At 35.0% G+C, this 15,654-nt stretch overlaps 1 protein-coding gene across 1 annotated transcript in view; it reads right to left on the minus strand.

Annotated features, from left to right (window-relative positions):
* The window catches only part of Aspm (assembly factor for spindle microtubules), a 54,717-nt gene extending 40,340 nt beyond the window's left edge, over positions 1 to 14,377 (minus strand). Inside the window, exons 1-5 of the mRNA XM_015483791.2 lie at positions 13,542 to 14,377; positions 11,771 to 11,914; positions 10,148 to 11,612; positions 3,458 to 3,562; positions 2,877 to 3,023 (exon numbers count right to left, since the gene is read on the minus strand). Coding sequence (XP_015339277.1) covers positions 2,877 to 3,023; positions 3,458 to 3,562; positions 10,148 to 11,612; positions 11,771 to 11,914; positions 13,542 to 13,838 — 2,158 coding nt within the window. The 5' untranslated portion in view covers positions 13,839 to 14,377. The remainder of the gene's footprint in view (positions 1 to 2,876; positions 3,024 to 3,457; positions 3,563 to 10,147; positions 11,613 to 11,770; positions 11,915 to 13,541) is intronic.
* Between the last annotated feature and the right edge of the window lie 1,277 nt (positions 14,378 to 15,654).

The following is a 15,654-nucleotide window of genomic DNA, read 5'->3' on the forward strand; positions in this document are numbered from 1 at the left end:
GATGGCGCTGGCTCCGCTGTGGTCTGTGACAAACAACTCCTTGTTTGGGAGAGTTGGCGCATGACTTTTCATCACTCTATGAGAAAGCTCCACGTGGCTGCTTTGCATTGGGGCTTGAGATGCTTTATTAAGGCTGGGAGGGGCATCCGAGAAAAGAAGAAGAACTATCAGGGGCCTGAATAAAAACTGCTGAAAGAAGATTCTTGGGTTGCGTCTTTCTTGCGGGCAAGAAGTCGCGACAAGAGGGGGCGCAACAATAGGGCATTATGTAAAAATGTGGATGTGTAACCGATGTGATTCTGCAATCTGTATTTGGGGTAAAATTGGGAGTTCATAACCAACTTGAATCTAATGTATGAAATATGATATGTCAAGAGCTTTGTAATGTTTTGAACAACCAATAAAAAAAGAAGAAAATATTAACAGAACAAAAACTTGGTTCTTCGAAAAAATAAATAAAATTAACAAACCCTTAGCCATGCTGACAAAGAGAGGAGAGAGAAAATTCAAATTACTAATGAACGTGATGAAAAAGGAAATATCACAACAGACACTACAGAAATACAGAAGATAATTAGATATTATTTTAAAAACTTGTACTCCAATATAATAGAGAATATCAAAGGCACTGACAAATTTCTAGAGACATATGACTTGCCCAAGTTGAATATCAGGATGATATACATAATTTAAACATATTAATAGGAGACGCCATCAGAAGCCTACCAACCAAAAAAAGCCCAGGACCAGATGAATACACAATTGAGTTCTAAAGAACTAATACCAATACTCTATAAATTATTCTGTGAAATAGAAAAAGAAGGAGCACTTCCAAATTCATTCTGTGAGGCCAATATCACCCTCATTCCAAAACCAGGCAAAGACACATCGAAGAAATAAAACTTCAGACCAATATCTCTAATGAACACAGATGCAAAAATTCTCAATAAGATTCTGGCAAATTGAATACAAAAACATATCAAAAAGATAATGTACCAAGATCAAGTGGGTTTCATACCAGGGATGCAAGGCTGACTCAATATATGGAAATCAATAAATGCAATTCATTACATCAATAGACTTAAAGAATCATATGATCATCTCAATAGATGCAAAATAAGCATTTGACAAAATACAGTACCTATACATGTTCAAAGCACTAGAAAAATAGGGATAACAGGAATATATCTCAACATCATAAAAGCTATCTATGATAAGCCTAAGCCCCAGGCCAACATCATTTGAAATGGAGAAACAGTAAAGGCATTTCCTCTAAAAACTGGAACAAGACAGGGATGCCCTCTTTCACCACTTCTATTTAACATAGTTCTTGGAACACTGGTCAGAGGAATTAGATGAAAGAAATTAAAGGGATACAGATAGGAAAAGAAGAACTCAAATTAGCACTATTTGCCTATGATTCTTCTATACCTAGAAGATCCAAAAAACTCCACCAGAAAACTAGTAAAATGAATTCAGCAAAGTACCAGGATACAAAATCAATTCCCATAAATCAAATGCATTTCTGTACATCGGTGACAAATCCTCTGAAAGGGAAATGAGAAAAACTATCCTGTTTACAATAACCTCAAAAAGAGAATAAAATACTTGAGAATCAAAATTTAATAAAGGAGGTGCAAGACCTCTACAACGAAAACTATAGAACGCTAAAGAAAGAAATTAAAGAAGACCTTAGAAGACAGAAAGATCTACCTTGTTCTTGGATAGGCAGAATTAACATTGTCAAAATGATCATACTACCAAAAGCACTATACAGATTTAATGCAATTCTAATCATAATCCCAATGATACTCCTCATAGAAATAGAAAAAGAAGTCATGAAATTCATCTGGAAAAATAATAGCAAAAGCAGTCCTTAGAAAGAAGAGTGAAGCAGGTGGCATCACTATACCAGAACTCAAACTTAAACTATACTACAGAGCAATATTAACAAAAGCAGCATGGTATTGGCACCAAAACAGACTGGTAGACCAATGGTACAGAATAGAGAACACAGAATCATATGATTACAATTATATTAGACAAAGGCGCCAAAAATATACATTGGAGAAAAGATAGCTTCTTCAACAAATGTTGATGGGAAAACTAGAAATCGATAGGCAACAAAATGAAATTAAACCCCTATCTCTCACCATGCACAAAACTTAACTCAAAATGGATCAAGGAACTAGGAATTAAACCAGAGACTCTGCATCTAATAGAAGAAATCCTACACGTTTCTCTGGTAAATGTGAAATATGGTCTGTTTGAACATTGCAACAATGGGGAAATCACCGTTTTGTAAGATTACACAATGGTTTGATAACTAAAATCATTTTGGTTATCTGAAATGGATTCCTATAATTTCTATGAAGAATACACAAAAGTTAGATTTCTTTCTCTTTCAGAAGAAAATGCTTCAAATGTTTCAAAGTGTCATGCTTCTACCTTATCCCACACCCAAGTCTTCTCTTCCAGAATAAACACTGCAGTGTTTTAAAATTTCATCTGAATTGTCTCTCACAGTCCCTGTACTATGCAGTTTTCTGACCTACTCCTTAAACTAAGGTATTAACAGTGGAGTCAATACATCCAAAATGTTCAGGCCACAAAGGACTGCTTACATTGGCTGATAAAATGATAGAATGGAAGGTAAAAAGAAAAAGCAAGTTTCAGTACTTTTAGTACAGAAAATCTATTCATGTCAACCTATGTAAGAAAAATTACCTACACAATCTTAAAAACTTAGGTCAATAAATTAGTGAAATATAACGTAATAAGTAAAGTATATATAATTAAAGAATGACAAATCCTGTCAAATTTTGGTCTGCTAAAACAAGAGTATTATTAAATTTAAACATTAACTTAATGTTTACCTTCAGAAATACTTGTTTTTACAGTGAAGTCATCCGGAGTTAATATAAAATTTAGCCACCAAGTGAATCCTTGTTCCTGTTTTTCCTTCCAGCGCTCATCATAAAACATGTTTTTTGCAGCAAATGGCATTGGGTGTCTAGGAATATCTAAGAATACAACTAGATTATTACATATGAAAATTTCTAGTAAATTACTGTACAATATATAGAAAAATAACTTTTTTTTTTAAACTAATGAAACCATAATAAAAAAACTGAACAATATTTGCTTTTCACTACTTGCTGCAAAGACTTGAAAACATTTTGGGTATGAAATGTGATCAAGCAAAATGATAGGGAGTAAAACAAAATTCCCTGATTATTTAAAAATCCTAACCTACCATGAAGCAATTTCAGTAAAATCTGATAGAATACCTTAATTATAATTTGCATACACGCTTTAAAAATTCTTCAAGGCCTTTATTCAATTTTTTTAAAAAACTCATTTCCATTTGAAATGAAATTGATGCTTCATTCCATGTCACTTTTTCAGATTAAATATAATAAACTATATTTTCAGTTTAAATATAATAAGCACTTACCTGCTTTTAATGGTTTTATGAAGGTCAAATTAGACTGTGCCACAGCAACAATGGGTTTTATCCTTTTGTTTGTTTTAGAAATAGGCGTTTTGAATGCCATTGAATCTAAAATACATTAGAAAACAAAATTAATAGCATTAAAAATAAAATTCCCAAAGTTGGTAGCTCATTTAAAATTAAAAGTATGGGTTCTTCATAATCATATTCATTTAGCAAATACTTAATAATTACTATGCTTCAGATACTAATATTACGAACTTAGTGGTCAATGAAACCAACATCTAGAATATACAGACCAAAGAAACACATTTAATTTTTGTCTACAGAAGTTACTGTCCAGATTTAACCACAATTGACTATGTGCATATATTCCAGACTGTGTTAGGTACAGGGAAAATACAGAATAGAAAGATAATTGTCACAGCTTATAGGCAGTTAAGTCTAATACAGAAAAAGTTTAAAAAGGGCATAAAAGACCTTCTGGATGAAAATATACATGTGCTAACTCCTAAAATGAATATTAAGCACAAGGGATATGGCTTGCTGACAAAACTATAACAAGGATACAACAAAGAATAAACACATATAAGAAATTACATAAAAGAAGTTGGAAGAGGAAGGGAAGAGTTCAACAATATTAATAATAGTGGCAGCTAATAATTGAATATACTATGCCAAGAGCTATTAAGTATCAATCTTTCACTCATATAATTATCACAATAAATCTATGAAAACAGTACTATAATTATCCAAAATTTACATAATTAGGATTCTAGGGCTTAGAGGTCACATAAGTTAGGAAGCAGCAGGGGTTTGAACCTGGGTAGTCAAGTTCTAGAGCCTGCACTATTAACAAGTTTGAAGTACCCTCTATTTCAGTGACAGATTTTGTTCCAAGAAATAACACCTTCATCTTTATTTTTGAAAATAGTATAAGCAAGAAAATGAATGGGGTTATGACTAAAGATAAAAAAATACCAGGTAGTTATTAGCCAAGTTAGATATGAGAAAATAATTTTTAACAAAGGTAGGAAACACAGCAGAGTTGTTTTAATAGTCGAAACAATAAGTCTTAATACCAACTCACTAGGAAAGTGGTGAAGAATGAGAACAGACTGATTCCCAAGTATATAGCTCACATGATTAATAAATAGCAAGTAATTATAAAGGAAAAGGCAATAAAATTCATAGTAGCAAATACCTATAGGAGTAGCAGTTCACTCTCTCAAAAGCAGGTTTCATACCAGCATATTCTGCTACTAAATGTAAGCATCTTTCCTAATTAGAGCAAACTATAGCCCATGTGTAAAATCCAGCACAATCTTCTTTTGTATGTTCTATAAGCAAAGAATAGTTTTTACATTTGTAAATGAATGGGGGGAAATGAAGTGAATAATATTTGATGACATAAAAACTACATGAAATTCAAATTTCAGCGACTATAAATAAAAAATTATTAGAACACAGGCACATTGTTAATGGCAGAGCTAAATAGTTGTGATAGAAATATGGCCTGCATAGCCAAAAATATTTATTATCTGAACCATGAAAGAAAAAGGGGCTGGGGTTGTAGTAGGCAAGTGAAAGAGCACTTGCCTAGCATGTGTGAAGCCCTGGGTTCGATCCTCAGCACCACATAAAAATAAATAAATAAGATAAAGGTATTTAAAAAGTTATTTTTTAAAAATCCCTGGAAAAAAAAAAAAAAAAAAAAAAATCTGCTTACTCTTGTTTTAGATGAATCTCAAATCTATACCTATTATGAAGATAAGGAACATGATCAAGTTATAACATTTATTAAGTTATAATTTTCTTTTTATTTGAACATTTAAAACATAATAGGGAGACTCACTTTGCAACCTTCAACAAGCTAGTCCTCCGCATTGAAATCATTTTATTCATTAGGAAGCCTGCATTAGTACCTTATCATATTCTTTGCCATTCATACAACATCTCTGCTTTTATGCTTCAATAATTCCCTGGGCAGAGCTTAATCATTAAAACTGGGAGTAGCTTGAGGATACAAATTATATTTTTTCCCTGGGAAAACAGAGCCTAAACAATGTATGAACACTTAATATGTGCTTTATTAAGGGGCCTCATTAGTGTTGAAGAAATATATCTGGAGAATTGTTTGTCAGAAGAGAAAGAAGCAAGAGCAGATCTTAGTGAATTACTGGCTCTTCTATGGGCTCATATATCAGATACCAAATATGTACAGTTCTCTCTAAACCTAACAAAGAGGTTCAACCACATGGCCGCCTCAAAAACAGGTACGGGTTTGAGTGTCAAAAATTCAGTGGTCTTTGTTCATTCATTCATTCACGAATTCATTCTGTTCATTTGTTGTAAACCTTGCAGGAGACCAAAATGGATATGTTTCTTAGAATCAAATAATTTGTTATTGGATCAGAACATATCTACAAAAAAACAGTAAAGCAAGAAATAGAACTAACAGGTAGGTTCAAGATGTCACATAAGCTGTATTTAGTTTCTAAGGGAATATAATTAGAGGGAAATTCATTAGAGAACAGTATTAACAAAAGTTGGTTATAGTACTTGAAATAAAGGATTGAATTAATGAGAGAAAAACAGATATGAATGTTAGTAAGAGGATACACAGACAGAATGGTGAATAAAGATATCTGGCTAGATAAACAGAGATCATATAACTGATGACCTAAAATGACAGAATAATAATTTTGTAAATCATCTGATAACAGTACAGCACCATTGGAGTTTCCTGAGCAAGGAAGAAAAACACCACATAGTGGAAAATTAGAAGAGTTGTTTTAATAATTATACACTGGCACAGAACTTTGAAGCCAGTGAATCCCATTGTGCTATCACTATAATCCTTGGTCGTTACCCCAAATAAAAACTTTTATTTAGCTTTTCTTCCATTTAAACCCCAATAGTTTGACAAGAATGGTGGAAAAAAAAAAAAAAAAAAACATTTATGTTGTAGCTAGGTAAACCTAAGTTTAAACTGTGACTCTAAATATTCGGTAGCGTTTGAGAACCTGGGTCAAGTCACTGTTTTGAACATGATACGATGATGAGTGAACTAAATAAAAAGGTCATTCTAGTTAGAGAAAACAACAAACTAAAAATACCCTGAGGACAGAGCATATTTGAAGTTTCAAGGACTACAAGGAAGCCAAAGTGGTAAAAAACAGTGAGCAAGGGAAAGAGAAAAGTAAGAGGCTGGAAAGTCAAAAGGTCATAATATTGATGTTATAGGGACCTGTAAACCACTGTAGGAATTTTGGCTTTCATTGTAACAGGAAGTCATTAGATGTTATGGAACTGAACAGTCCAAGCCTCTAATATTTTAAAAGTAGTATGTGGGTTCGCAGACCATGGAAAAGTCAAGGGTGAAAGCAAGGAGATCTGTTTGCACATCCTGCAATGACAAAGACTGGCCCAAACGGTGCCATTCAATGGTGAGTGAGAAGTGATCAGATTATGATTATATTTGAAGGAAAGAGAAAATTTGTTGGTGGACTGAGTTTAGAATCAGATCTGCATTTGAGTTTATAAAGAAAGGATGAGAGAGAAACACAAATAAGGACAATTCCACAGCTTTGGGCCTCACTATTGAGAAATAATAGATGTATCATTTACAGAGATGGGAAATGAAAACCAGGAGGGTCTGTTTGGGGAGTGAAGATAACAAAGGTTTAGTTTTGCATGAATTAAGTAATGAAGATTATTATACAGTCAAGTAGAAATATCCTATGTTGAAAATATGAGTCTATACATTAGAGGCCCATCTTGAAGAAATATACGGGAGGTCTACATTATAGATAGTATTGAAAGCTATGATATAAGATGAGATCATTAAGAGAATGAGTAAAAATATAAAAATGTTTAATGACTAGCTCTCTGTAATCCAAAGTGTAAGGGAAATAAGAAACTTCCCACAAAGAAAACTGAAAGGGAGCAGTCAATGAAGAAGGAAGAAAACCAGGAGAATGAGAATGGCAAGATAAAATGTTCCAAGAAGACAGAGGTTCAAGGCTCCAAACTGTTTACAAATAGTTCAAGATGAAGATTGAGAATAGCCAGGCATGGTGGTGCACGCCTGTAATCCCAGCACTTTGGGAGGCTCAGGAAGGAGGATCATGAGTTCAAAGCCAGCCTCATCAACTAAGGGAGACCCTAAGCAACTTGGCCAGACCCTCCAAATAAAATACAGGAAAGGGCTGAGGCTCAGTGGTTAAATGTACCAGGGTTCAATCCTCAGTACAAAAAAAAAAAAAAAGATTGAGAAATAATCACTGGATTTACAGTGTGGAACTCACTGACCATTTATCCCTTCAGCCTATGCTCTATGCTTATGTTGCTTACATTTTCTTTTAAGCAAAACTCCTTAATAGAGTCAATGTTCCCTTTGTGATCATTCACTGAGTTATATACTGATTTGTATAATTTTTGCATATAGATTATACTTAATTAAAAGTTATTTTCTGAAGTAAAACATCATTTTGAAAGGAGCTTTATTAGTTATTTCCAATTCATCACCTAAAATTGTTGAATCCACTTCAATCAGTTTTTGCTATTTTATTGAAACTTTTCTTGTTAAGGTCGATTATAATGGGTTTATTGGATGTAATCCTTAATAAATAGAGAAGCATCTATATTTCTACTCCTTCAGTGAAATAGGAAACGGGTCATCAGCTTGGATAAAGATCACAGAACTGACATTACCTGGGGTAGAATCCCAGCTTTATCACTGACTGACTATAAAATGGGCAAATTACTCAAATCTCAATGTACCTATTTGTAAAATTGTGCTATGGGTAAAAATAACATTTACTGCACATGAATGTCATAAATATTAAAAGAGGTAATAGTGAGGCACTCACAACTAGGTCTGACACATAAAAGAACTCAGTAAATGTTAGCTACTATTATCAATCATAAGACAGGAGGAAAGAGAAGTTTCAGGAGAAAAAGGTGAGGTACCCTATAGCAAAGTCAATAAGCCAGGAAAATACAGCCATAAAAAGAGTTCAGGGATTACTTGGGGTTTGTAGTCATAAAGAACAACCAAGCAAGGTTCAGGCATACAGTAGGCAAAGTTAGACTGAAATACAGTTGGAATTTGCTGCATGGACAATGAAGGGAAGGAAGGCAGAGGAAGTGCTTATGTTGAACCATGGAATTCAAGCTGAATTAGGAAAGACAGATAGGTCAGAGATGAGGGCCATGGAAACAGTGGTGGATTAAAGAACTATGTGTACAGTGGGGTATAAACAATGTTGAAGTTGGGTTCTAGAGGAAATGTGGAACTTATAGAGATAGTAACTGGAGATTAAGATGCTTTTAGGAGAGCATGACCTAAGGAGGTTAGAACTAAATTCCCAGAGTATTAGAAAGATATTCTAAAATGATTTTGAAATCATAATAGTAGTAGTTTTAGATAAAGTATAATAAGCAAGATTCAAAATTTTGAGAGTGAATCATTCTCTGCATCAAGAGAGGACAGAGATGAGAAAGTCTGAAAAATGAGCTTTAAGCTATTTTGTTATTTTCTTTTTGCTTGTTTTTAAGGGAGAGAGGGGATATTAGTTTGGAAATAGATAAAAAATAAAAAGTAGATATTAGAAGATTCCAGCAGGAGCTCCAAAATCATAAAAGTAGGAGAGAATGCAGACAGAACTTGAGAGGGTTATAATGAAAGCACTGTTGTCAAGAGAAGGTCAGGCTGCAACAGGGTAACAAGGTAGGAGAATGTTTGCAAAGAAGTGCTAATGAAGAACAGTGAGTCCAAAGGATATAGAAGGATTTACAGAATAGGAGAAAGAAAACAGTTCAAATTGAGGGATGTTCAAATGAGAGATGTGTATATTTCTTAGGAGGCCTAGAATTCTTTCAAATTATCTGGTAAAATACATAGTGTGGGTTACTTTCCTGCTTGGATCTTGATTGTCAGAAGAGGTATTTTGGGTTAAAAGTGTGATGGGATTAATCCTGTCTGCTTCTGAGGCAGTGTGATAAAGCTGTGAATACTAGAAAAGGAAAAATATTCTTCTCTAAGAAATGGAGAACTCTAGGGACCTATCTTCATTTCCAATAAGTGGATGGGCAGAGGCGAAGACAGAGTAAGCTTATTAGGAGCACAGGACATGAAAAGGTCTTTCCTACAATCTTTCCGATGCTAGTATGCGGCCAGGAACTTCACTGGGCCTTCTAGTTAGGGCGTGGACTAAGGCAAGACATGTCAAATACATTCTTAGGGTGTAAAACTTAAGGAGGTACCAAAAATATCAAATTGAGATAAATATTTGGATATAATATTTTTTAAAAAACAGAATTATTGCAGAAAATTCATGAGTAAAATATCAAAAGTTTGGGCTGGGGTTGTGACTCAGTGGGAGAGTGCTTGCCTCACACATGTGAGGCATTGGGTTCAATTCTCAAGACCACATAAAAATAAATAAAAAATAAATAAAAGTATTGTGTCCATCTACAACTAAAAAATAAATAAATAAAATTTTAAAAAATATCCAAAGTTTAACAAACAAGATTGCAACAATTTCAGAAATTAGTCCCACACTATTTGTTCTGTCTTCCACTGAGCAATTTGACAAATGGAAAGTACAAGTTAATATAAGCTTATCAATAGCAGATTCACTAAACCAAAACAGAAAATACACTAGAGATTTTATAAATAATACTCACCAGTTTTCTTCTTAAGGCTTAATTTCTCTCTGTTGCTAGTACGTTTTGAGATTGGTGTTGTCATCTTTATTTTTTTAACAGTTGATGTTTTCGATTCCAAGGGAGAAAAGTGGATTCTTTTGATTTTGGGTATATCCATATGTTCTATAATAGCAACCTTCACATTTGTATCTTCCATGTTTCCATCACTTTTTCTTTTACAAGCAACTAAAGCTGTCGTAGAATTAGTTACTTCACTTTTATAACACTTAGGTTTACTTAATACTGAATCGATAATTGGAAGATGAGAATGTAAAGTTTCTGTTTCTTTGGGGTGATCTATTACTTTTTCACATTTACCTACTGTACTGTTGAGGCATCTTTTTGCTTTTGGTTTATTAATCTCAGTTTGATTGTCTCTGGCAATGGTGGTCTTCCTTTTAATAACTGTGTTAGAAAGTATGGGGCGTCTCTTATGTTGCTTATTATGGCTATAACGAGAAACATCCTGAACTGCAGAAAATTTAAGGTGAATTTGTTTTCTAAAATTGTAGTAACTTGACTTCACTTCTATAGGATTTAGTTCTTCAAAATTAGGCTTGGGTGTTTTTGAACCCTGATATTCAGGACTACATGGCAAAACTTCATTTTTTCTCCAGTGCTGAGGAGACCGGGCAATCTGAGAATTTTCATTTGATAATGATAATATTTTACATGTTTGCTGAGAGGTATATATATGTGCCATGTTATCTTTTACAAATTGATTTGGGGATAAAATAGGATTAACTGAATCTGACTCTAGATCCTGATTTGCTCCATAATTATCATTTACGAAAGAATCTGGACTTAAAATTGTTCTGTAAATTTCATGTATACTTTTGGATTCCAAATTCACAGACTCTGAATTATCTTTTTTAAGTGTATCTGATGAAAGAAATGTCATTAACCCTACTTCATTATTAGCTGTATGACTATTACTTACAAAAGAATCTGGACTTAGAAAATTTGCTTGACTTTGCATAATGTTCAAAGTTGAAGAACAGTTTGGGGTCAGAATAAGTTTACTATTCTCCTCACTTTGAAAGGAAGTTTTAGTTATGACTTCCTCATTAAAATTAAAATCTTTTGAAATGGTGGCATCTTCTACTTTTAACTGTTCCTCATTTTCACATGCAAGAAGAGATGAGTAGGTAGTAGACCGACGTACAGAAAGTGGCAAGCAAATTTCACCATGACATTCTTGGAAAGCAGGGCTAATAGGTGATATAGGTATTTTATGTTCTTCAAGGGTTAAAGAACTATTTTCTGTTGGAGAACAGGCTTCATTAATAGCCAGATTTTCACATGCCTGTAGTGGGCTCCTAATTCTGTCAACTTTTTGAGAAACACAAAATGTTTTGTTAACGTTTTGATCATTTGAAATCTTTTTGTTATAACTTGAAGAGGCTGAATTTTTCTTTTTATTAATGGTATTCCAAAGACTCCTCTGTAAAAACAAACAAAATATACTGATGAAATTAAAAACCATTGAATATTATTTTAATAAGCAATTTATACATGTTACTTCAGGCTTGTCATCAAAACAATTTTTACACATTATGAAACATTTTCTTGGAGTAAATTATAGAATGATTAAACTATTACCTTTTTCTTTTTCTGCTCTTCTGCATTTCCTAGCAATATGGCTTGGTGTTTCAGAACATCATTTACAAGAAATGTCACAATCTCTCTTATTCGGCCTTCTTTCAATGGTGTCCAGTTAACAGAAATAACTAGTTTTTCTTTAGGCTACAATCAAAAGAATACATTTTAAATGATTATGACAATATAATTAAAATAATCAAAGCATACCATACAACAACTATTATTCATGAACACTCTAAAATCCTAAAAGCATTTGGTAAGTCAAATATATTTTTCCCACCACCTGATCTGCTCATTTCATTATAATGAAAATAGTCACCAGCACTAACAGGGTTCATAACAACATAAAACTATAATAAAATCCAACTGGATGAGGGCTGGTGTCCTGGCTCAGTGGTAGACCTCTTGCCTTGCATGTGTGAAGCACAGGGTTCAATTCTCAACACTACATGTAAATCCATTGACAACTAAAAAAAAAAAATTTTTTTTTTTAAAATCTAACTGGATGAAAGCAATAGAATAGTCTCCAGATCATTTTAATTGAGTGGCTTTAAAAAAAAATTGAAATGTCTACTCCTTTATCATGTGCAGTACTTCTATTTCAAATATAATGGTCCTGTATTATAAAGATTTTGTGGAAAAAGAAACATAAAGATGATCAACTAAATTTCCTCTTTCTCACAAACTCCTCTACAGTCCACATCATAAAATTGATCTTTGTTAAACAATCTGTATGTTTCAGGAACAATTGCAGGTATCTCATACAACTGGTTAACTATGAAGTGACCAATGTCTATAAACTTTGTCAAAGTCATACGGCTAATAATTAGAACCCAAGTAGTCTGGCTCCAGAGTTTAGACTTTAACATCTATCTACACCATACAGCCTGTCCAGTAGAATCTGCCAAACCCTGACATGACAAAACAACAATAACAAACAAACAAAACCTCGGTTGTTTGTCAGAGGAAAAAAACAGTTTTTTGTTTGAAAAGTAAATCTATATAACATCATAAGCAGTTTGTAAACAAGAACTTTACTTCTACATTATAACAACAACAAAAAAAAAGTAAAGGTATCACTATACAGAACAGAAATCTAACTTTCCATAGGAAGAAAAGCAGTCATTTATAAACAAGACCAGCCAGGTTCTGAAGTGCAGATGAGCAGTGACACAGAAGGCAATGGACCTCAGATTTGAATTACTACTGCCTTATGAAGTGGTTATTAGCCATCTAGACTCCCCCAGTTAATGATTTCATGCTTTCCAAGGATCTACTCAATTAAAAGGACACATCAGTCAAAATAAGAACCAAATTTTCTCTTTTGTGGTGATGGGAATGGGACTAGTACTTTGGCCAAAGCAGGCTGTAAAAGCTATGTGGGAGGTTCTTGAAACAAAAGTCATAAAATTAAATTGAATGCACTCTTAGTGCCAACTATTAGTTTAAAAACACCAAAAGTATTTAAAAATACCCGGAACATATTTTTAAATGCCTGGTTTTTTTTGTTTTTTTTTTGCATAAAGTTTACTTAAAATGCTGTTAAAGATAAGTAGGCATGCCTTGATGCACTGTCACCGCCCAAGTAACTGAGTGCCCTAACATTATATATGTGCGTGGAAAAATGTGTGTCAAGGGCCACCACACTCTGCTTTTATTCTCTGAGGGTATTTTTGTCATTCCTTTCCCAAGCTTCATCCCTACGGAGGAAGGCGGCGGGAAGGACAGGGTAGAAAGCGCAGCCCAAGACACGCCCCGCCCCACCACATACCTGCAACACGAAACAACGCTGAGACACGCTGAAGCCCAGGTCCGCGGCCGGGAAGTGGGAGATCTCCACCTCAGCCACCTCCTCGTTAGGGTTGTGCAGGACCAGGGGCAGCGTCCGCGAGGCGCCCAGGCGGACATCTCCGAAGCAGAGGAAAGGGGACCTGCAGAAGTGGCTGAGAGACAGCGTCGGCGGGGAAGCCGCCTCCTCCTGGGCCGCTGGGTCCCGCCGCCCCGCCGGCGGCCGGCGTTCCGTAGGGCTCAGCTCCCAGCAGGTTCGCCCCAGTCGCCGGTTCGCCATGGCAGCCTCAGACCCCGACCCGGCCTCCTTCCCTACCCCCTACCAGGCTGCTCCGGAGCAGGGACCTCCGACCGATGCTGACCGCTTCACCGCGCGGCCGTGGAAATGGTCGGAGCGAATTTACCCCGCTTTGTTTTCCAGAAGCCGACACCCTAGAAATAAAAAGGATACCAACCCCACAAACTCGCAAACTCAAGTCACGGAGCAAAACTAGTCCTGCCTTTTGCCTCCGTTTAAATTTTTCGCCTCCGCCAATGGGCACCTCCGCGCTCCGCCCACAACACCAGGGGGGCCAATCAATGAGCAGCAGCTTCTGGCCAATGAAACCGCAGCGCCTCGTTTAAATGATTGCATGGGACCCGCCTGTCGTTCTTTGCAGAGGAAAAGAAACGGCACAGGTTTAGGATTGAATTTGCCTTTAGAGTTTGTAAACAGGTTATGATAAAGGAAAGATAGTAACAGCATTTCCACAGTAAAAGTAGGAATCATTGCGGTTGCCCGGCACAACCATAGATAAAACCGTTGAGTGGGCAAAATAGTTTGTCACTCCACTCATCTGATCCACCACGCCCAGAATTACATCGATGAACTTTACTTCCGCGGTTTTCTGAGCTGAATTGGAAAAATATAAAGACAATTAAATTTACAGTTTAGTAAACATGCTTATTTTAATGGCTGGCCATTGCAGAAGCTCACTATATGTACACTCTGTTTCTTACCTCCAGATACTGGGAGCAATACTAGATAAATAAAACCTAAGATTCCCAATAATCCATAAATGATGGTTTGGATAGAAAATTCTTTTTGACAAACAACCACTGATTTTTATATTAATATTTTTATAATAATGATTTTAGCTCACATATTACTGTATGTCAGGAACAGTTTCAAGCCCTTTACATAATTATCTCAAACTTGAATCCTACAAGATATCTCATGGGACATAATTATCATTATTTGCATTTTATAGATGAGGACTATAGAGCATACAGCTAATTCGAAAGTAGCAAGCCAGGATATGTATCCCTAGTTTGGCCACAGTCTTGCTTTTACCCTCTAAAATGTACTTCCTCTAAAGGCAGCAGAAACTTAAAAAACAGTAATAATGTATAGATGTATGGTTACACAAAATCTATAGAAAGAAAAGACTGAGAGGAAAAACAAAATGAGGAAGATAATGTGTGAAATTATGTTCATGACACCACATTTGACCTGAGTTTGAACAATTACCTTAATATGTAAACAAAGTTGTTCAGAGGGCTGGTGTTGTGGCTCAGTAGTAGAGTGCAACACTGTTGGCTTATATTTTTAAAAAAAAAATTAGAATGAACTGTACTGAATATTTTTTACTTGCCTCTTCCTTTCTACTCTCCAATCTTTTCCATTCTGCATTTTGCTTTAATATGCTAATCTCTATTGGCTAAACCAATAGGTTTTCTCACTTTGTGGTTTCTCATTTGCCTCAGAAGAGGAAGGTGAGAGTACTTCTCTCTCCTAATTGCTCCTCCATGAGTGTTAGCTGGCTTTCTCAATATTAAACCTCACACATAGCTTTAGAGGTACCCTTTCCAGATGGGACTTTCCCTTCACAACTTTGGACCTGAGGGTCAGAATACCATTTTATTACTAGTCCTAAGGTATTGCACTATCACTTATGATGTCCTTAGATCTGGTCACATGTTTGCAAATAGTCCCTTTATTAAAATTTCCTTGAATTATACTACATTGGAGTAGAGAACTTTGTGACCCTGATTGATACAATAGTGGCCTCAAGGAATTCTACAATTGAGTTGATCATATTTGAAGAGCACAGGCA

The sequence above is a fragment of the Marmota marmota genome, unplaced genomic scaffold, assembly GCF_001458135.2.
Source record: "Marmota marmota marmota unplaced genomic scaffold, marMar, whole genome shotgun sequence".
Taxonomy (NCBI): Eukaryota; Metazoa; Chordata; class Mammalia; order Rodentia; family Sciuridae; genus Marmota; species Marmota marmota.